We start from the raw sequence: 23,787 nt of genomic DNA on the forward strand, positions 1-23,787 counted from the left end.
AAGAAGAACATGTAGATTCTATTACTCATCCCAGGCATCAACTAAAAAAAAATTCCGGTTTCGCTTGACAGAACTTGCTGACTTGCTCTGGAACAGACCAATGAAATGTGGTCACGTTGAACGACACTTGACATTCGAAGTCAGAAAATAACGGATGTATCTCTTGATTTAAATTAATTACATAAAGTACAGTTTTCCCTACTTAGAAAATAATTGGTCGATTAATTTGTTTTACAAAAGTCAGGTTACTAAAACACAAATAGTCATGTATCATTAATTTTTATGTGCTCAACATGAATATAACAATTAAAATGCAAAATTGGCTCTATTGTTTTGCAATCTGCATTAACTATTATGTACACCACGAAATGTATTTTAACGGTAATTGATAGTTATACCTAAATATTTGTAATTTTCAAGCAACTTGGTTTGAAGAGTCTTCTAATCTAAGGACCCACAAAACTCCCTCTTTAACCTTTGCCTCACTAAGTCAGGATTTTTCATGCAGGTGTCGGAAAGCTGGCGAAGTCCAGTCCATGGCTTTCATAAATGTTTTCTTCAACCCTATTTTGATGCCAAGGTGTGGTATTGCAGGCTTTTGTGAGCCTCGACCGGAGCTGAGTGCTGGATATTCTTATCTCTGACTGTTACTTTTTTGTCTTGAGTCCATTCCTTTTACAATAAGTGCAATTCCCTTGCTCGGTGTAGTGAGTTGTGGTGGGTCTCATATTTTTTCGTATTTTCGTGTGCCTGAAGTCTTCTGTGCGTCCTTTGTTACGCGCTACTTGATGCAGAAAAAGATGGAAGACGGTTTCCACAAGCAAAAGTCATTTTCGAATTCTATATATAGGGCTTTCATGAGGCCCTCAATATCGGAACAGAATACTAGATTACCTTCCTTTCTGAAGAAAGGCTCCAACTGCTGGTGGTGCTTTTGATATGAAGTAATTGCGACATCTTCTTCTAGAAGATTCCATTGTTGGAGTCTTGAGCCCATCAATCCTTGGATGTCCAAATCACAAACCAGGTCGTTTAGCTCTTCCTGTGTGTTGGCTGATGATGCACCACAGTAAAAATCTGGATCATTGCATGCTGACTGACCAGGAGAAGAATAGGTTACGTCACCGTCGTCATCAGATTGATAGTTTCTTCTGGTTGGCAAATGTCTCTTCCCCACAAATCCAGCAAACATTTTCCACGGTATTAGCGCACCTTCGAAGCAATCGTTTTCCGTATTGTAACTAAATGGATAAAGTAATGACAGTTTCATGTAACAGTTACTTTAACTGTGTCTCACGAAATCTGAAATATTTTAAATGCTCAACCTTAGTGACTGGGCTATATATAGAACACTGTGACGTCAGCTTACTTCAGCAGACGCCTGGCAGTAGTACTGATTACATCAGAAAATGATGCAATTAACTCTTGATGAAGTATGCATGACGATATTATGCACTGTGATGTAATATTACGTCATTCTAGGCTTATTTAGGATGTTGTTACAGCCCTAGTGGCAACACGTACACAGTAAACACAGAAAATGAACTCTGTCAACTACATCAAATATCTTTAAAACTTATTAGTTTGTAAAATCTGTCACATACATTCGCTAAGAATATTGTATTGTAGGAAAGGACTTACGGGTGTATCGTTATTTTACGTTCAGAAATTCAAACCGGAATTTATTACACGCTAACAGTTACTGCCCTTGAGTAGTCAGTAAAAGTTACATCGCCAGTTTTATTGTATATTGTCTTGTGCATTAGTTAAGGTTACTATCTTACTCTGTTTAATGAAATGAGAGAGGGAAGGTCCCTGAAACAAATAGGCAGATTTTTTTTCACACAATGGTGGACGTCCCATCAGAGAAACGCCTATCGCCTAACACAAAGAGGAACTAAATGACAAGAACAAGAGCTGAGAGTAACAAGATATAGCAAAAGGAAGGGTGTGACAAAGGACTAGAATACTGGGAAAGATTGTTAGGAGTAATGTTTAAGGAAGAGGTGTCTAGCTGGGAAATAAGGGAAAAGCAGTTCAGAGAAATATGTACGAGGAGGCTGTGTGTGTGTGTGAGTGAAAGAGATGATGATGATGATGATGTAGTTTTATAGCGCGCCAGTATCCGCATCACAAAGATGCGCTCAATGCGCGGTGATCCCAGCAGCCACCAAACTGCAGGTCAAATGAAAACTTCAAAAAAGTTTAAACAAGTGAGTCTTCAGATTTTTCTTGAAAGATCCAATACTATCAGACTCCTTGGTCGAGAGGGGAAGCGAGTTCCACAAAAGCGGGGCTACATTGGAGAAGGATCTGAAACCCGCAGTCTTCTTATTAGCATTCCCTGACTGAACACTCGGTCGTTCAAGTCTGAAGTGTGCTGCTGAACGAAGGTTCCGCTGGGGTTGGTAACAGCGAATGAGTTCTTGCAGATAGACAGGCGCAAGGTCGTGAAGACAGCCATAGGTTAAGGTTAACAATTTATGCTCAATTCGCTTCTCCACAGGAAGCCAATGGAGGTCACGAAGTACAGGAGTAATGAGGTCAGTTGTTTTCTTTCCTGCAACTATCCTCGCAGCCGTATTCTGCACTCGCTGTAGCCTCGACAACTCGCTCTTTGAAATCCCCCAGAGGCAGCTGTTGGCATAGTCTAATGTAGAACCGATGAGGGACACAGCAACTGCATTTGCAGTCTTCTTATTAAGACTGGGTCGGAGTCGTCCAAGAGTGCGGATATGGAAATAACACGCCTCAGAAGAGAGAGAGCAGTTATATCACAAATGCTTGGTTTTGAAGGGTATGTATATGTATGGGTAGAGTTTCTTAATACATTTGTGGATAGAAGTTAGAAAAGAATGGTCTTGACATTGCTTATTACTGGATTGTCTGCACAACAGTTTTTAGATGTGTAGTTATTTTGAAAGATGCTCACACCCTTAATAGAGCTGTGCTTTTAAATAAATAAAAATCAACCTCAGATGCATACTGAAATGGTTACTTTCCTAATCAGAAATCTTATATGTTCTGATGTAAGATAATGATATTTGTTGCTGTATGTCTTACATATCTGTACTATCTTAAGTTATTTTTATTTTTATTTATTTATTCCACACTCTAGTTTAGAATGATGTTAATGTTGATAATAATGATGTAGATAATACTTGTTCACGTTCCCCTTGAAAATGACTTATCTTTACTCAATAAAAAGTTTGAATTCGAGTTCGAGTTTTCTCTCCCTTGTTTAGTCTTTATCTCTCACACACACATCCTCTTTCTCCCTGGTGCTTACAGGATCCTTTCTCGAGCGAGTTTGATTTGTGTAAAAATTAATGGCGTAGTTTGACTCTGAGGTGACATCTTAAAACGCAGGAAAGAAACAGGAAGAGTGTGTTCCGGCAATCACTTTTACCAAACATGACTTTCCAAAAATCCAAAGGAATATTCTTGTCAAATTTGGTAGTGTTCGGGGAAAAACTGTGTGGAGTTGATCAGGCCTTAAAATAACACACACTGTTTATCTCTCTCTTTCACTCTTTCACTCACTCACACACACACAAACACACGTACATCCCCACAATGGGTTTTATTAAAAGACAGCTTTGCTCACACACATGTCTCGAATGCAAACATTGTAAGGTAAACTTGCTACACAAGATTTTGGACTTAATTTCAGATTGTCCTTGAGGAACTCAGTGTTCACCACGTGTTGATGATTACATCTTTTAACATCCTTTTTAAAGGAAGGTACCTTGTGAAAAATACTGTACAGCTATTGCTTCAGACAGAGATGAAACAGATAAGAGCAAAGCTTCAATATCTCTTGTTCCCCGAGCCTCTTAGCGCCGCCACACCTACAGACTATCATCATCCCACATCCCTGACAAACTTCCGATTTGCAGTCTGTACCGACAGCAGCAACGCCCATGATTTTAGAAAAAATGGGAAGTGAGAGTGCAAAAGCTCCATGTTGCAGGATTTACGTTTTTACAGTAGTTAATTGTTTCAATTGTAGAATCATTGTATATCTGCATCTACAAAATTAATAAATACACAAAACTTTTAGTGTTTACTTTTTCTAATATTATTAGATATTATGTCCAACACCCACGACATAATGATGGTGTAGCTAAAGTGTTATCAATTCCCTTGATTTCCCCTTTGCATGCAAATTTCTTTGTTTTACATCTGGAAAAAAAATTATAGACGGCAGACGATACCACTTTAGGTGTACTTAAGAAAAAAGTTCAAAACTAAACTAGCTACCAAACCCTAGAAAAAGATTTGGAGTAAGGTTTTTGTGTTGTACTTTGGTCGTTAAGACTTTCGTTCTTTGTGGGACTGTATTTTACGTTTAAGACAATTTTAAAGAGATTCTTAGCCATAGTTAAATGACCCCTTCTTCCCAACGGTAACAACAACACCAATAACATCTACAACAAAAATAAACTAAAAATTGCAAAATTTGTAAAGCGCATACTCACACTCCTAAGGAGCATGTTCTTAGCGTCTAAAAACAAGAACGAAGCATGGACAGACCACGAGGGATAGGAAAACAAATAACATATGAACTATAAAAGAATAAACAAGGGTACTAACGAAGAAGAAAATCAAATATGATGATGACGATGATGATGATGATGATGATTAGAATAATAAGAAAGGGAAGAAGAAGAATTACAACTGTTGTATTTCAGACCTATAAACAAATTGAAGCAATTCAGCATGAAGTCACAGAGCTAAAATAACATTTTTATTTATTTCCTTTCAAAAGTACAACAAATCTGCTGTAGTCAGCAATTTACATGTTTAGGTGTAGTTTAGATTTACAAAGACAATATTAATCAGTGATAAAGGCAGATTTATTAATATACACTATAGTCTTGTTATATGTAAAATCATTGCCAGGATGTATCTGACAACGCATGATAAAGAAGTGTATGTCAAATAAAAGGCACGAAACTCACAACACGTAACCTATGGCAAAGGGACATCACTCTCTCAAGAGACCCGAGACTACGGCAAGTGGGTTACAGTTCTTGTCTTGACTGATACGAGTACAGGCCAGTAATTAAAGTCTATATTTTCTTTGTTAAATCGATAATACAACAATTTTTTTTTGTTATTAACTGATTGAAGTGTTTGGTGTTAACGATTGTATCTAGTGTTTTCTTGTCTCTAGCTTAGCAAATCTCAAGCTGAAAATTTTATATGAACAAATATAGCAACTAAGGTACTGAGGGATTTCTTTAGGTCCATATTGTACATATTCGTCAGACCACTTTCTTTTTTTTCTACACATAGTATGGATTAAAATACTAAGAAAGAAACCCCATAACGTACGACTACGACAGTCACAAGGGGGTGACCACTGAGCACACTAACTTCCCCACAGCACTGTGTCACAAACCTGCTGCGCTATATATTTATTTTTTTGAATGGTTTTTTTTTTTTTTGAAGCTAGGAAGGGGATAGGGAAAATTAATTGGAAGGGGGAGGTTGAAAGACACCAATTACTGCGGCTGTCAAGTGTCAACAGCCTGAGGTGTGCCGCGCCATACAGGGATGGCCGGTCGGTCTTTGTTTTAATCAAGTGGTGTTGGTAGGTTGTTTAGTTCGAACAAAGGAAAGAGTGTGATAGTGTTTTGGATGTTTGTGGTGTGACTGGGTTTTTCCTTGATGGGAGCTCCGCCGAACCCCCGAGACCGACTCACCGAACCCCTAGGGTTCGATCGAACCCAGGTTAAGAACCACTGCCATAGGGTCTATGGTCAGACTTAGCTCTGGCACTCAGACTGCAAAGCTATAAATTGTCATCACACAGTAGCGACGATTAGTTTACGAGCTCCATGATAAGTACACGACACAGGCATGGAACACTATGGTTCAAGTGTGTGTGTGTTGACAGTGTGTGTATGTGTTAGGAGTGTGTGTGTTGACAGTGGGGGTGTGTGTGTCAACAGTCTGTGTGTGTATGTGTGTTGACAGTGCGTGTGTGTGTGCAGTCCATGCTTGTGTGACGTGTCTTTGACAGCGTATACTTTATGCAGATCACATTTCTTTCCACTAGCATAAAGTTTTAAACTTGTTCGTGGTGAACACTTGACATTTTACCATAATGTAACAACACGCACATCGTACCAGGTACAGACAAACGGTGGACAGAGAGAGAGAGTTAAGTCAGGAACAGATGAGATCATAATTCCTTACAGTGCACCTGTCAACACAAATAATCAGTCTCTTTGCATGTCTTGCAATAAACCCGTTACCAGTGGGGACACTGACTATTTTGTCAGATATTTTAGTTCCTTTCTGTAAAGTCCTTTTCACAAAGTGAGCCGACAGCCACCTGGACGCTTTCAGGGTTTGATTCACTTTACTTACACTTACCAGGGGCTTTAGATATTAGCTTCTCTACACTATAATTTGCACCCACATTGTCTCAGTCCTGTACACAGCAAACAACACACGAGCTGACCAGAGCAATGTTTTATTTAGCGAGGTACAAAGGGACATAACCTGAAATACAACGAGAAGGGAATCAAGTAAGAGTGATTCCCCTTTGCATTGGTCGGTTACAAAGGTTGACTGACAGATGGCTGCTGACTGGAAATGACATGGAAAAACTGAAGAGAGACAAAAGAAAGTTAGTATTAGGTAGAATTTCGTCTTAATAATTATATCTTCCTTTTTACTTAGTTCCTTTCACCGGAAACTCCTTACACTGTCTCTACTGTTTACTGCACTGTGTTGCCCTAAAAGTTTCCAAAGGTCCATTTTCTCGCTGGGCATATTTTTTCGGAAGAAAAAGTGACATGGGCTGTAATAATACCACCGCATTCCCCTGTCTTTTTCAATCACCCTCATCAGCACTCCAAAAAAAGGGCGAACATTGGAGAAAAATTCAAAGAGAAGATGACACGTGCTTTGCAGTCTTTTCTGTCAAAAACAAAACACACCAACAACAACAAAAAAAAATGGTTAGGAAAATATTCTTATCAGACGTGATACCCTTGACCCATCTGTGTCAACACACGAAAGAAAATAAGATTTGGTGTGAAAGATAGTGGTGTGTATTTTGTACTGTTGTTATGGTTTTCAACAAGTTTCATTCATACTTTATAGAAAACTATTCTGGGTTAATACCAGCACGTGTTGAATTATCGAATTCAAATTTATTATTTGACTCCTGAAATGTTGAAGTTTAATTATTGTCTTTTTAATTTATTCCTTTTGTAAAAAGTGTCAGTGTACCATTTTTTCCTCTTTCTGCCTTTTCATCTCTCAGAGAGCGAAAGAAAGACACAACAAAAAAAGAGAGAAAGAGGTATACACATAAAAAGAGGGAGAAAGATGTGGATCAGATGGACTCGAGGTAACTGGTTATTTTAAATGCAAATAAGAGCAAATTCAACAGAAGTAATCGCCCTTTAAAATACTCACGGCATTCCTTACGTGCGACTACGGAGCAGTTTAGTGGATTAAAAATTTTATAGTAGTTCATTCTGATTATTTTTGTTCGCAAATTAGAGTGCATGGTCTGCAGTAAACACTTCCAGGTTCTGACACAATCTACTTCCATTTTCCTCCATTTACATCGTCACTCTTCATTAAAAGACAACGACAGATTAGAGTTTATGTCATTCATTCATCTTTAAACAAATAAAGGGACACAACTAGAGCACATGAGGTAGGGAGATAATACAGGATTACGTGTGCAACAAATAACAGTGAGTTACATCATGAATCTGTATGGCTCAAAGACGATTTTTTTAATTAACTCCTAGAACGACAGAACAGCTTCCGGTTTAGCGAACGACGACAGTGGCTGTGTCAGCAGAGTCTGCGAGAGTAACAACAATAAATAAACAGGCAGGAGGTGGTGTATACTGCAGGTGGAAGGATGCTACTGTGCAAGTGTTAAACTTTTCGGTTTGTTTTTTTTAGCTTCCGCGGGCAAGTATATCGAAAGAGCAGGAGAAGTGGTGAGCGGCTCTCATGCTGCAGGCCGTTCAGACAAATGCTTCAGTCCATTGAGAGCCAAGACTTGTTTGAAGAGCTTATCTGTTGTCTGTGTGCTGAAAACAAAACCACAGTTGTTTTGTAAATAAGTTTCACACTTTTACACTCACTCTAGACTATTAGACTAGTGTCGATAACGCTTTGCTTTAAAGCAATTGTCAACTAATGGTAGAATTAATACCAGTTTCTTGTGTGGTTCAATTACCATCATAATCAATATTAAAGTACTTTAACAGCACAAAGGTCTGGTGGGAAGAAAATCCAGGCTTTATTGCCCCAGGATGCACAATCTCAACAGGCACATTGAAGTAATGGGCGACAGTTACGCCCTGTCTGCAAAATTTTCTGAAATAAAGGAAATAATTATTTTAATTATGATAAAAGACAGTGCCATCATTAAATAAATATCGAACAAGAAATTGTTTAACAAAATATCAGTCACAACCTTTCGCTAACAAGATGATATTGTAAGAAACGACTTACGGGTATGTAGAAATCCTTGTTTCAGGTCGCACAGTCGTGAAATAAAAACAAGAAGTGATTAAGCGCTGATAATTACTGCCGTTAAGTAGTCGGTAGTCGGACCTGACGGCGGTTGTTTTCAAGGGAGACAATGCGTGTTGGGACCTGTAAGCGATGTCGGCAAAAGAGGTTCGATAATAAAAAGTGAGGTGCGCAAGGAACTGGTTGACGACATCATAGCATCATCTAGAGATGATAATAATAAGTACCTTTGCATAAGTTTCTCACTGTGGCATTGGCAGCGGCAAGGTTTTCCTTTATTGTTGTCAATAAACAGGCTTCGGCCTCTTGTGCCAAACACTCGGTGGCATGGATTAGAATTCTGTTGATGGGGATTTTTATGATTTAGAAGTTTGAAAAAATTCACAGCTTAGATACAGGTAAGGATAGGGAAACATCTCATCGGGTTAGAATACTTTGCATGCAAATCCAAACTGCATGGAAATCGCATTTCTTGCTAACAAAATGTGACATTGTGAACTACGTGTTCGAATATTTAACTTTAAAGATTGTTTTATTGTTTTACCCTGTCATGGGTATTGAGATATATATATATCTCACAACTCCTATCTAGTGGTTTGGCTTTCTTGTTTGATGATGATGATGATGATGATTGATGATGATGATTGATGATTGATGATGATGATGATTGATGATGATGATTGATGATGATTGATGGATGATGATTGATGGATGATGATGATTGATGGATGATGATTGATGATGATGATGATTGATGATGATGATGATGATGATGATGATGATGTATACTGAATAGTGCACTATTTGGTGCTACCGTCTCACTCATTTTTTAATGAAAGAAAGTTAATGGGACAGACAGACAGACAGGAAAAGAAGGGAGACAATGAATGACCGCAAGAACAGATCAATGTAAAACATTGTGTTTTCTTTCCTTACAATCTACATCACTGTGTTATATTTCCTTACCTGCACCATGTACTGGGAGTAAGTATGGCCGCTCCGACTTCTGCAGCGGAAAGCGAGACAGAGACCAGTGTCTCCAAGTCACCAAGACTGACCCCCTGCACCAGCTGTGCTTTGTAAACACACGTCCTGACATTTGGACAGGACGAAGTCTTGGTCGTGTTTTGCTCAAAAACTTAAAATAACAATCAAACCTGGTCATTCCCAGTAATACTGATAAGTAAATCACTAAATTCATCGTTTAAATACAAACAAAAATATATTATAAATCAGACAGCTAAAAGCCAGCAACATCAAGAAAAAATGTCGTGAAGTCTTGTATTTGTTGCCTAATAGTTCGACAGATTTGGTGAGCAGCGAGGAGAAATAAATATTTTAAAGCAAATATTAAATGCAATGCGAGTCTCAAGATGATGCTGTGTGTTTGTTTACCTGTACAAACCGCCTCGTAGCTTTTTACAACTCTCTGCCATTTGTGACTGAGGCTGTCACTACATGAACTGGTGTTTCTAGAGAGACACTGGAACCGCGGCACTAGAATCCTAGTAAAATTACTTTTATGAAATAATATCTGTGTAACAATTTAACTTAAACATGTACAAATAATAGAAACTGATGATTGCAATAGTTTATTTTATTGAATAACTTATTAACGAACATTCACAATTTTGCGAAAGTGTTGTTATGATTTTGAGAAAACTTCTTAGACTATTAATTGCATCTTGCCTGCAGGAATGGCTAGTCAATTCCTCAACAGCAGAATACAGTCTTTCAAAGAGGTAGTCTCCCTGCTCTTGAGCATCCATCCAACAAGAAAAAGCACCGGGACACTCTGGTTACAAATATTTTCTTTACAGACAATAACACTACAAACGTAAACATTAGTATTATTTAGTAACATGCGGAATGAATTTTCTAGATTGTATCTGAATAGGTAATGATGAAATATATCAGCCTGTATATAAGAGAAGAGATAAGAAAATTATTCTTAAATATCAGACAGAATCTCAGATCGCATGCTGCTACAGCAACAGCTAATACAACAAACAAATGAGCAACCTCTATGGCCACTATTTTAACAGCTTTAATAACAACGGCTACTATAACAGTGACTAAAAAACAAAAACTTGAAAAAAAAAATGTATTGTAATTTTAGGTGTAATCTTTTTTTTTTTCTTCGCATTCAGTTTCTAAAAAGACATAATGTGAATGACTCTGTGATTAGAGAAAAAAAAATCAGACCTGTTAAGCACGCTCCTTCGGTCATTTTAAATGTAATGCTTAGTGACTGCCATTCTTTTGTATCTTTATCACAGTAGTTTATTGCCCCTGCGCAGTCCCTGTAAGTGTTAATGTTCTTGCTGGGAACAGAAACAATGTTAGCTGAGCATCAGAAAGAAATAAGCAATTTGTAAAAGATTTATATACACTGAAATTTATTTTTCAAATAATTAGGCTATTCTTTGCACCAGATACTATTTACAAAAATGTGAGTTCAAACTATCCTCCCTTTTGACATAGACCTCCGAACATTACCGAGACTTATAGAGGTTAGTAACAGAGACATACTTATTTTGGAAAAAATGCGCTCAATGGGAAAAGGAAGACCGAATGTTAATAGGACATATCTTAGGACGATCGTGACATCAAGGATTTGAACTCTTTTTCTGTTTGGTCGTACTTGTAGACCTTTCTCTCGAGACAATAATTATGTTGGAGGGAGAAAGTTTTAAATTGATTTTTTTTTTTGTGCTTTCACAGAACCCAAACCATTTGGCAAAAACATAAAAATAAACTAAACTTTCCCCCTTCACTAGATCCTTAACCAAATCGTGGAGAGGTGAATGTCGCAGATGTAACACCTACTGCCACTTTGTGTAAAGTCATCTCTTTAGTAGCACCTTCAATATGTAAGCTTAAATAAAATTAAGTAGTGTGCACGTGAAAACTTCTCTTCAATACAAACCACATGTTGTCGGCGTCCAGGAGGTCGGCAGTACACGCGCACTTCACGAGCTCCACTGCACACAGGTTGTCTACACAGAGACGTTGAGGTGAACAGTTTTTGAGAAATTCTTAAGAAAGGAAACTCAATGTAAAATTTGTTATAATATCCCTTTTCCTCTTTTGTTTGTGTGTCTTTTCATTCTCACTTCTTATTGAGAAATACCTCAATAAGAGAAATACTTTTGCATCTATATGTGAGGTTACCTTTTGAACAAGGGTCCGTGTAAGACTCTTTAAGGCTCATTAGTTCACTTCTGGTTTCATGATCGTCCTCACACAGTTTAATAAACAAAGTATTGTTGACACAAGTGCTCAGATTCTGAAAGGAACTGTTAGCATAAATGAAAATAAATTAAATATTTCCTTGTGTCATGAAAATATTGATTAATTAATTTTGTTCTTAGAGATCCAAAACAAAGGCAAAGAGAAAAAACACAAAAAAGAAAAAAGAAGATGAAAAATGGAGTCAACATATCGTGCACGCATATGTGTGTGTGTGGGTGTGTGTGTTTGGACATTTGTGAGAGAAAATAAACTTTTTGTATTACTGAAAGTAGCCATGAGTACAAACTAATGAAAATTAACTAAAGAAAGGATGAAATGATTGAGAAGGAGAGAACATACAGCAATAAAGATGATGGATAAAAACAAACATACAAATGAGCAGCAAATGCAATAAGCCAAAGAAAGAGAAGAAGCAGGGAACTGAATACAAGGACACGAACAGGTCAGGTCAATCACGTGCACGTATTTTCCAGAGATTCAATGACATGACACTGGACTAAACGGATTGACTGGCGGATTCGGACACCAAAATGTACATCTGACTTTAGAGATGAATTGCAGGAGTGAAGAAGCATGCTGCAGTTATGTCCAGCGTCAGTGTCTGAAAAACAAACAATAATCTGCTATTATCCTTTCTTTATTTTAATAAAATATAACTATGAAAAAAAGAGTTGATTTCCTCTTTCACCAAAAGATTGTTTTTATTATAGAAAGTGGAACTTCTAGCCCGTTAATCTCTCCTTTAAATTGCTACACATCGGCGCCACCTGCTTTAGCCGATTCAACATGGTAGGCATGGAACAAACTGCACAATTAGCCATCTAAAAATATATATATTAATGCATGGTTTTAGTAAATTTTAAATTTTTAAATAGATGACTTTGAATGAGAGATTGAAAGTGGTGTGTACAGTGTATGGGAGTTGCTATAAAGTTAAAGAGGGTACCGATATGCGTGAGCAGGGTGTTCGACCCCCCAAAGACCAAGCAAACTGTAATGTAAGCTGTTTACTCGGAGTACTGACTGTCGTAAGACCTTTCCTACCACGGGCTCCGACTGACATAGTCCCAAACGAGATACAAATGCTGTTTCTCTATATTTTCTAAGCAATTTTGATGTTTGCTTTTTTTTCTAAAACTGGTGCGGATCGCTTAGTTATTTTTTCAGAAACAGTGTTATGAACTGGAACTGTAATTGTTCTCCCACTAAGAATGTGCCTTCCAGTGGATCCCATGTTCTTCCAACGACCTTTGTGGCCTCAGTGGAGTTATCAAGTGTCCACTCCTACGATGTTTTCCCACTCAGGACACTTTGGGTTCAGGATTATGCTGCTGTGGTTACTTTGTGTTATTCTGCTTAATTAACCGCTTTTACCGAGTGTTGGAAGTGATTGGATCCCAGATGTATGTGCACCTGTAGTCGTTCGCGGAAGTGCAGTGTACCATGTTGGTCTGCTGGTCCACCAGCAGCGGTAGATGCATTAAAAATAGAAAATTTCCTTAAGGCCAAGCACCTGGGTAAAAATTGTCGAAAATTTTAAGATTTAGCCATTTTGAGATTATGGCATATTGTGAAAGTTCAAAGTCTGTTCTATTCACTCACCGAGTGGATTTTCATAAAACAATCTAGAAATATGTCTATTTTGTCAATAAAAACACCTACTTCTATCCTATTTACTTTTCCCGAGCGCAGAATTAGCGAGAATAGAGAATGTTTGGGACATAGCAACACACTCGACCACGTGCGAAACATCGTCACATCGCATACCGGACGAAAGGTCACTGAATGAACTTTCAAACAAAGGCTGTGTCAAAACCCATAGAAGGCCCCACGCTATGATACGAGCTCTTTTCTAGACGACACAAAGGGTCGGAAATTTCCTTATATGGATGCATGCGTAACATACTTAGCATATAGCCAATCAGAATTCACTAACGCCGACCTCGACGTGGTCATAGGTCACACGAACACTCTTCGGCAGTGTTCGGGTATCCCACAAGGCAACTGTCATGGCCTCCGGATGTAAACAATCTCCAGAGTAACTCAAAGCTAATGCTGGGGTATTTTCTTTCTGGGACATTAACGTTAATATTAAATGTTCATTGTGCCTGTCAGACGCTCATTTCTTCTCAAAATACCACGTGCGAAAGAATAAAAACCACGTGGACATTCTGAGACCGTCGTAGCGGCTGAAAAAAATGTAACTTAGTGAACTGAATTCGGCTGTCGAAATCACAATCAGTCATGTGGTAAGCGAGCTGAAAATAAAGCGAAGTTTTAATTTCTGCTGCAAATCTTGGTAGTAATCAGGACTAGATGCGAACATTTACACATTTGAGTGAACTTGCAATGCTAGTTATTTATGTACTTTGTCAGGAATGTAAGGAAACAGCTTTGCACAGATAACAAAGGTTGGGTGGGGGTTGGATTGTCTTACTCCAACCAAATGTCACAAACAGAATGTGAAGACAATTATGTATAGCATTCCTAACAAACAGAATGAAAACTGCTATCTAGTCAAGTTTGTAGCCATTCAGTGTCTAGACAGCACATCATTGTCAGAGCCCTAAAAGGCCAGACAGCTGGTGCTTTTCCCATAAATTTTTGCCAAAAAAAAAAAAAAGAAACCACCTAGCCACAAAAATCAACCATCTTAATCCATGTGACTACAGATCATAAAAATTCATAAAATAATCCTAGCATACAGAGGAACAGAACATGAGCAGCTGCTCAAATTCTGGTGTACTCAATGATGTATCTCTAGATTTCATGAACAGTTATTCTTCTTATTCCTATTCGCCCCCAGTGAGCATATAGGGCCGCAAGAATAGGTTATACTCTGCTACAGCTTTTGAAATAATTTCTTTAATGAAAGAATTATATTTTGATGTTCATCTCATCACTCTGCAACTGAAGGCTAAGAAAGATGAGAGTGTTTCCTACTAATGCTGCTACTTCAGTAGATGCTTACAAAAATTGAAAGCAACATGTGAGACAACATCACTAAATGTTAGATAGCAAAAGACCATAGATGGCATAAAACCATGAAGCTAGTGGACACTGAACTTCTATATAACTATCTAAACCTATAACTGTGTTGCTCAATATTTGCAAACACCAATGTTTTTATTACTGTGTACTTCTCTGAAGCCTGGTCAGCATTTGGGTACAAAACACAACCATGTTGACTTTACTAAAAGTGAACAAAATAATTAATTTTATTAGTAATATTAAAGTTATGTGTAGTAACACATTGAAAGATGGTTATAGTTTTTATTCAACAGGTAAATTACATGAAAGGCTTAGATAAAACAAAGCTACTAAGCTTGATATTTCTGCTCGCGCTTTTTCCGTTCCTTGTTTATGTTACAGTTTGTTTACTTATAAACCCTATAACTTTATATTAACATGTGCTACAGGCTTAAAATTTGGTTGAAGGTTTCTTTATACATATCTAAACATATCCATGAGAGCTTTTAAAAAAACTAATTAGTGGTTTAGTAGTTATCTAAGCTTTTAGTTTGTTTTCCCTTGCCCTTTTTCAGTTTCTTGTTTTGGTAAGCTTGTTAGTTCAAAAGCTTGTAAATTAACATTGACATGTGATATAGTCATGAAATTCGGTTGAGAGTTTCTTTATATACATGTCAACATTTAATGAGGGCGCTTTTTAAAAATATTTAGTAGTTTAGTAGTTACTAAATTTCAGTTTTTCTTTCCTCGTTTTCTCAGTTCTTGTTTTGGGTACAGACTGTTTACTTCAAAAGGACAAAACTTTTTATCGACAAGAGATATAGTCGTGCAATTTGGTTGAGTAATTCTTCATACATATATAACATTTCTATGAACGATTTTTAAAGAATATATTAGTAGTTTGGGTAGTTTATACTGTTTTTAATCAAAATTTCTTAAAATTTAACACAGTGTTTTACAAAAAAAAATTCATAAAAAAAAAACCTAAGCCGATTTGCAAAATCTCTTTTCATAGAAATGTAGATCTGTCTTTTAAGTAACTATTTCAATAAAAAGTTCGAGTCTACTCACAAAATTGACGAAGTTTTTGTATTTTTTAAAAATGTTTGTTTTGGCGCATTTTTGGTTTGTTTCCATGGCAACCGATGGTGTGACAAGTGCAGTAAAACTATTTTTTGAACATTCAGTCAACGGCTAAATAGCTGATACAAAAAAATCCGCGCTATCGCGTGAAACGTAAAAGTTTTTTTTTTGGCAGGTGCCTAGCCTTAATTGTAGGTATGATAACTGGTTCACGATGTTTCACCATGTACACTAAAGTTGAAAAGTCGATGTCGATGACATTTATGGAACTCTAGTCAAAGAGACCAAAACGACAACGAGGCTGAACTGACGAACGGCAGACTAGAGATACAGGTATATAAGTCACACATATACCATCATTACATTGATGCATTTACCTTCACATAGCTCATCAAGTGTAGTCTTTAAAGCCGCTGCTTGTTTCCTTTGTGTTGAATTCAGGAAACAGAAATCAGCCTTCTCTTCCATGCACCTTTGTCCAGAAATCAGTAATCTGTTGATTGACAAATTTACAAATCACTTGGAGTACAAGAGTAGAACGTGAAGCAATGGATGAAAGTATGAAGGAAGGTGGATACTATAAACAGTGTAAGATGGAGTCGTTACATGATGGTTAGCATAACAGTATTGCTAGTGAGTTCAAAATAGTATTTCAGGGTTAGTACTTTGAGAACAGATATATTTTCAGAGAGAGGGAGAGATACGGCAGAGTTTAAGTTATTTTCAATAACTGTCAAAGGCTGCCATCAAAGCAGTACCGGCAGCAGTCACCGATTTATTTACAAATGCAAATACCAATTCATTTCTAATACTCACTTACACCACCAGCCTGGATTGGTAAGGGAAGAGGCGCTTTTTCTGCGTTCGCCAGTGAAATAGTTTCGTCTGCCGACGTTTCTTGTATTGTGATACCCGACATAACTTCAAAGGTTTGTTGACAGTTTAGAAAACTGGAACAGCTCTCAGAGCTCGTCATCTCTATGTAAACTTCAAAACCACAAATATGTTTATAGAAAGCTGTATTTGGTTCTCTTCTGTTTTAAATATTAAGCCAATAACTAATTTCTATAAATGAGATACAGGTAATCACATGTCAACATTCTTGCTTAATAAATATGTAATGAAGTTCTTGATTAACGTAAGAGCATAATGCCGTTATCCTAACAGTCCATTCCATGAGTTCCTGACAATATTCATGCACTTCAGCGAGCTCTGACATTTTTCTGCATATTTTGAAGTTTGAATGTATCCATCAGGTTAACAGACTTGTTATTTATAAATTCTTCCAGACACAAATAAGTAAAATAGATGCTGAGAGTGAAAGACAACAAGAGATGCAAAACAAGCACAAGTGTACTTTCTGTCCTCAGAGCCACCTATAAAATTGTTTTCAATTTCCCGCCAAACATAACTTTATTTTGCCATTCAACCTGATTTCATGCACAGGTTTAGTGATCGCAAATTTACTCCAATAACCACGAAACATTTCAAGTCTCGAACCCACACTTTGTCACAGGAAGAGAAGTATTTACCTGAACAAGCTGCCCCATAACTTTTTCCAACCCGTCGCCACTTGTCTGAAAGGGTCGGGCTGCATCTTTTGGCGAGACATTTGAAAAGTGCTTTGAAAATCCTAGAGGAAGTTTAAACATATTCATTGTTGCTATGTTCGGTTGAAATTGACAGTTAAAATAATACATAGTAATATAATACCACAAAAAGTAACGGAAACAGAGATATCATTAATCACTAACCGAAATGAAATATAAAGCTGTCTTATGTTTTGTCTTGCACTCACCGTTGTAGCTTCATGACTGCACACTGCTCACGCTAGTCTTTCAGTTGCTGTTAGCCGTTCTTGGTCCATATTTTTTTTTATAAAATTAAAACTCGTTATTTATAGCTACCAATTTAAACTTATTACTGTAATTATAGTCCATTGTTTTCAATCCGTTTCAAATCCTCCTTCTGTCACGTGGACGTACGCCTCACGACTTGGGAATAAAAGTAGGATCGAGAGAAAACTCAGTATTAAATTAAATTAGTAGTAAATTTCCCTTTGGCTTGTATTTATTCTTTTCTGGAGTAGTCTACCCTTTGACTGGACAAAGAAACCTGACCTAACGGTTTCCCGAGGCTCCGTGAAGAGCAATAATCAGTGTTCGTTGTCATACTGAAGCTCCGAATCTGACGGAGAGGCTTCAAGGAAGAAATTCAGTGCAAGAGAAACAATAACTGCTAAAGATTTATATGATAGGAGGAAACTATGATTTAAAAACATATTTTACATTATATTTTAATGAAGATTTTGATGGTGTTATCTCTTCAGAAAGCATCTTTAAAGTTTGCATGGGACAAAATTTCTCTCCAGGCAGAGAAACTCTACACACTTTCCAGTCTAAAACTGAAACCTATATTTTTAAAATCACCTCCTGTAATCTTGCCGTTCGTTTGAAATCTTTCTCGCCTTGTTTTACGTCCACGTCACTTTATATTCATGAGATGCAAGCTGCTATCATCTATCGCAGGGGTGGGCAATTAATTTTCCCAAGGGGCCGGATGAGAAACTGGAATGGTTCTAGAGGGCCGGACTAATATAGTTAACTCACTTTTACCCAATACTGTATATATAGTATATTTACTGGTGGGCGGCCAGCGGGCGGGCCGGTCAGAGACGGGAGGCGGGCCGGATCCGGCCCGCGGGCCGGCGTTTGCCCAGGTCTGATCTATCGTGATGTCTGTCATTTGTTAATTTAATTCACGCAAAAGTTGCCTTGGTATTAGAAAATGCGCTTGATAAATCATCTCAGTTATGACTTGTCTGCAGCACCTGCCCTGTTTGGCGCATGCTGCTCATACTTACTTAACAATTCCATAATAATAAAATGGAACTGCCAATCGTCCTTGTTCTAATCACAGGGTTCCAGGTTTTTCGCAGGACGCGCTGTCGCTACACTTCCCACGGTACAATAATTCCAACCGATAATATTTATTGGGGCACTCTTTAACTTTATGTCGAGCAGACAACTTTATTTTACGACAGCATGTAATTGAAATGTAGAAGTAAATATAACACAAAAAGAACCCTGCATAAATGTGATTTAATATTTTTCGAAACACTTTCAAAATCCTGTAAAAATTTAGAGAATGATATAGTGTACCAGTCTCCTGTATCAACTATATTACTATTGAAACTTAGATTTTAACGGGTTTCAATAAGAAGTGGACAAAGTTTAATGCCTTGTGAGCAGTGTAAGTTACAATTTAAATCTGTATATGCATTCTTAAGGCAGACTCCTTCAGGATAAGGGTTTCAGTTCACAAAATCTTTATAAAAGAAGAGTGTAAAATGTGACATTATTTTATAGAGGGAGCACAAGATTCTTACCTGCAGGCGCGTTTATTATCAATTGAAAAATTGAAACCACCTGATGAAGACGCTATGCGTTGTGTAAAATTAGTCCAGCATGGAAGAGAGTCAGGGCACTCTGTGAGGAACGAAAGACCACATCTCAAAGAATATTCAGATAATAAAACCTTGAAGATAAAGGTTAATTCATATATGGAAGTATATAAATGTTTTAATGGATGCTTATGTATGGAAGATTTAATCTATATATATGTATGTGTGTTCATGTGTGTGTGTGAACGGTAATCGAGCATAGGTCAGAAATATGTCTTCCTAATAGGATTCGTACGGGGGGAGTATAACAGAAATTTTGAAATTTCTGTGTCTACGCCCAGCAAGGTATAAAAATTAGGCGTTTCTTCCTCCTGATCAGTAAATGGTTCAATTTACTTAAATTTGGGAAAAGTTCTGTCATCTTCAGGCTACTGACACATAGTACAAGAAGTAGAATAGAGCAAGGCACTATGGCGGGGTTAAACATACAAAGAGGAAACGAAGTCCAATAACCTTTCAATCAGTAAGAAATAAGCTATGACTAATAATCTGTCGAAGGTGAAAGCTCAGCTTGCTCCTAAAATATTTGTGGTTTACTTTTTCTTCAGTACACTTTCTTTGCAGCACTCCGAAGATTAGTAAAAGAAACAATAAAACTGACCTGTATTGCAAACGGCTTGTTTAGTGTTGATGGTTGTAGTTGCGTTATGCATATGAGTAGAATGATCACAGTTTGTAATCTTACTGATGCAGTCTTGATAAAGATCCAGATGCTTGCTGCCAACAACAAAATAAGAAATTTATAGTTCGGAACTACACGAAGCCTAAATCATGTGATACGAGTGTCTACAAAATGTTAAAGCTTTGCATTGGGATGGATGAGAGAAAAAAGTAAACCATTGTCTCTGTAACAATCCGATCGAAAAATTAGGAAATATTTCCGGTGATAAAAAGTATGATTAATTAGCATTGTTTACAAATTGACAGTCAGAAAAATGCAATACGACTTTACAATTAAATAGGGTCTTTTAAACAATGGCGAAAATATTTGTTTTCAAAACAAAAATTGTGAATGTTAGGGCAGAAAACTACAAGGAACTAGTAACGACATGCTGATGCAGTGTCAGAAACGTGTGTCTCTAAAAATCTACTTCATTCATTCCCATCTGGATTTCTTTCTTAAAAACTTGTGGTATGGATAGTGATGAACGTGGCGAACGTTTTCATCAAGATATCACAACAGTGGAAACAAATATCAGGTAAAATTGCCCACTACCATGCTGGCTGACTACTGGTGGACACTTTCTGAGATGCTCCCGAACAGGTGCACAAACAAAGAGACAAACAAAGAAATCTATGAAGTAGTCCATGGTTTGACGTTTTACAGGTATTAACCACAGGTAACTGTGCTGAGTAAAAACAAAAACAAAAACAAAAAAATCCTCGGTGAACATACTGGCAGATCTTTGTTTTGCTGAGAGAAAGAAACATGTTCTTTTACTGACTGTTTGTTTAAAGTTAGTTGTGACACAGACCACTGTGGATAAGTTTACGTACCATCTATTGTCGGTAGACTGCGAAGTATATGTTACAGGATGCAAACAGTGGCATTTCCAGACCTTAAGGTAGCAAATCATTTCTGACAAAGAAAAAGTATTTGAGAGGAAATCATACCTTACAATAAAAACTTCAAACATATTAATATTAAAACTATAATCAATAATTCAAGATAATTTAGCAAAACTTTATACGTTTCGTGCCTAGCTGCACCCAAAAGTTTTAAAAGTAAAAGCGAAAATTATCTACAGAAGAATAAAAAGTGAAATCTTGAATAAAAATCTTGCTGTTTAGATAAAAGTACCAAAATGCAATATTATCGTTCTTTGCTTCCTTATGATTTTTAAGAACAGTAATTACCTGGGTAACACCTGGAGTTGTATTTTTCTCGAAAGTGATTTATTTTGTTGACGGTTTGGCTATCCATGCCACATGAAGACATGTTGCTTTTCACACAAGCCCAAAAGTTCTGGTAGGAGCTGTTAACAATTTTCTTACATATCTTTAATAAAAATAATGTACAAAAATGTAAAAGTTATATGAGAATACAGTGCACTTTAATGTTGTAAGATTGTTACCTTTACACCTAGAAATATATCTACGCACTCGAACAGCAGAGAGAGAGAGCGAGAGAGAGAAAGAGAGAGAAATTAAAGCATGAATAAATAAGAAATATCTAGTATTTCACGTAGTTATAATTTTTATCTTAGTGGAGCATTTGTGTAATGTGTACTCCCTAAATCCAGTTCAATACATGACTAAAATGTTGAAGAAAAAGGGAAAGAGATAGACAGAGAGAAAGAAGACAGAGAAAACCTGACTAAAGTGCTGTAGACAAAAGGTCAGAGGGGGGTACGGTTACGTGGATTAGTGGCCATGAAGTCGAGTGATTAACCCTGTCTCGGGCATAACATGCAAAAAAGGAACTTATATATTTAACATGTTTTAGTAAATCAGTTACTTGCTGCTAGAAGTATAAAGATATTTTTAGTGGCTTACTCGAGTGAGCTTCTGAAAAAGAGAGTGAGGTCAGAAAAGAAGTAGAAACATAAAAAAAAAGCGGAAGCAGTGAGACGTGTAATGGCGACAGAAAGAGAGAAAGATGGACAAAAAGAAATGGGAAGCGTAAAGAAAGAAGTGGAGACAGAAGGCGGGTAGACAAAAAGGGTTAAAGACTACTCTCCAAAAAAAAAAAAAGACTCACTTGCACTCTTTATCATGATCTTCAATGGTTTGGCAACTCTGCGCGTCAGTGACTGCGAATTCTGGGGATAACCTTAGAATCGTCTGGCAAGAACTTAAAATATTTGTGCAGTTCTTTCCTAAAACTGACAATAAAAAACAGTTTAAATTCAGATAATAGCTTAATGCCTCGCTGAAAAAGTAATCAAAAATTATCAGCAACATCTAGACATCTATCACAACTTCAGAACAGCCATGAGGCAGGTCCTTTTTCAATGCAAAATATGAAGGAAATTTACTGAGCTGACATTTCTATTGAAATTGCGAAACTTTTTAAAGTGCTGAATCTTTAAGTATAAAATATACAAAACCTGCGTAAAATAACATCCTCTACCTGGTTGTACAAAGAAGAGGAGAAGTCCTGTTAGCACAAAGCAGCTATTAGGCATGATGACTACTTAGGGCAGATAATCAACCGACTAAAGACACTCTTCTGACGAATAGTTTGGGAAGAAAAAGAGTTGAAAGTTTATACAGTCTATTGTCAAGCCAATCAACCCTAAATCGAAGATTAGCAGTACTTAACCTTCGACTCCATACCGGATCCCAGTCACCAACATTATCCTTCCAAGGCGATTGTCCGTCTTAGACAGTTTTAATTGCTGCTTTGTTTTGGAAGACACTGTGCTGAGGAGGTGTTGATGAACGACGCAGTAATTCTGACTGAACTGAAAAATATTGCCACCAAAAAGACCCCGACGGTAACAGAAGACAGAGTTTTATAGACAAAACAAGATTTGATGTCTTTAATAAGGTCGATGAGGCTACGGTGATTACAAACAGCCAGCAAATTTCATGAAATTGTAATAAAGCAGGATTTATTTATACTTAGTATCTGCTGTGCATTTATAAATATTGATGTAAGAATTTAAATAAACAAAAGCATAGGAAACCATTCTAAGGTGACTATCGCATTTTTTCAAGTTTGATAGACACCTAAACCTCGCCAAATATGATCAAACAATCAAACATCATCCATAATTGAGGGGTTAAGGACCGTAAGCATTTTATGTAAAGACAACTCTTGCTGAAGGAAAATGGAGTTACTCTGCATTTCACTCGCTGCCTGCTATCAGATATAAGCGTTAGATAATTCAATCTTTTCCTGCTTGTCACTAATTAATCCTCTGTCATCTGTTGCTTAAAGTCTAGTGAAACGAATGGCCAGAACTGATAACGACAAAGTCTCAGATACACAGATAGACTGGTAAGCCTATGTCTCTGCTTTTATTTTATCGTCTTCATTATTTAAATTCCCTACTTACATCCTGCTCCTCATACCTTCTTCATCAACTCTAGAAAGTTCAGAACTTCGATCAATGTCTGGGACTTAGAGATCCTCTACTTCGTAGTTTGCACTGGTTACCTGTCTGTTATTATATTCAGTACAAAGTGTTTTGTCTGTTTTCATTTATTAGCAGCCTCCTGCCCTGAGCATTCCTCTTAACATCGCGTTCCTTACATCCCTTACATCCAATTGTCTTCGTCTGATGACAGTCTGCTCCTTGTCCCTGTCACCAGAGCAACAACATATGGTCAGCGGGTTTTATTTAAGTCACTGTGCTGCGAGACACAGGAGATCTCTTCCCTTCCATATCCTCCATCTACCTAACATCGAATTCTTTAAACGTGCCCTAAAACATCTGTCCCACGAGCATTACTCAAAGTTTCAAAGTTTGTATGTCGTATGTCAGTATGAATATACAATGTGTAATTGTTCAGACCCGTTGATGATCAAGATTCACTTTGCTAAT

General features: G+C 37.2%; 1 protein-coding gene across 2 annotated transcripts; it reads right to left on the reverse strand.

Moving 5' to 3' along the window:
* Nucleotides 1-4: 4 nt before the first annotated feature.
* LOC112559729 lies at nt 5-22,728 on the reverse strand. Of its 2 annotated transcripts, XM_025231090.1 has the most exons (11): nt 16,648-18,439; nt 16,209-16,324; nt 12,235-12,379; nt 11,698-11,822; nt 11,453-11,522; nt 10,729-10,847; nt 10,213-10,318; nt 9,919-10,028; nt 9,490-9,661; nt 8,751-8,863; nt 5-87 (listed from the first exon to the last, which is right to left on the reverse strand). In XM_025231090.1, the coding sequence occupies exons 2-11, from the start codon at nt 16,297-16,299 to the stop codon at nt 38-40; spliced, it is 1,101 nt and encodes a 366-aa protein (XP_025086875.1). In that variant the 5' UTR covers nt 16,300-16,324; nt 16,648-18,439; the 3' UTR covers nt 5-37. The 2 variants fall into 2 exon arrangements, with proteins under 2 accessions (XP_025086875.1, XP_025086876.1); XM_025231091.1 differs by lacking the exons at nt 5-87; nt 8,751-8,863; nt 9,490-9,661; ... (4 more) ...; nt 11,698-11,822; nt 12,235-12,379 and adding exons at nt 19,220-19,319; nt 19,896-20,011; nt 20,792-20,873; ... (1 more) ...; nt 21,996-22,119; nt 22,368-22,728 and having other exon boundaries at nt 15,945-16,324; nt 16,648-16,818; nt 17,364-17,464.
* Nucleotides 22,729-23,787: the final 1,059 nt, after the last annotated feature.

Source organism: Pomacea canaliculata, linkage group LG3 (assembly GCF_003073045.1).
Source record: "Pomacea canaliculata isolate SZHN2017 linkage group LG3, ASM307304v1, whole genome shotgun sequence".
Taxonomy (NCBI): Eukaryota; Metazoa; Mollusca; class Gastropoda; order Architaenioglossa; family Ampullariidae; genus Pomacea; species Pomacea canaliculata.

Bases quoted from the DNA above. Each gene is read 5' to 3' on its own strand.
- LOC112559729 (XM_025231090.1), bottom strand. From the start codon at position 16,299: ATGGAAGAGAAGGCTGATTTCTGTTTCCTGAATTCAACACAAAGGAAA. The intron at 10,848-11,452 runs GTTTGTATTGAA...TTCTGTTCCCAG, and splicing joins CTGGACGCCGACAACATGTG to CAAGAACATTAACACTTACA. The intron at 10,319-10,728 runs GTCTGATTTTTT...ATTTGTAACCAG, and splicing joins CGAAGGAGCGTGCTTAACAG to AGTGTCCCGGTGCTTTTTCT.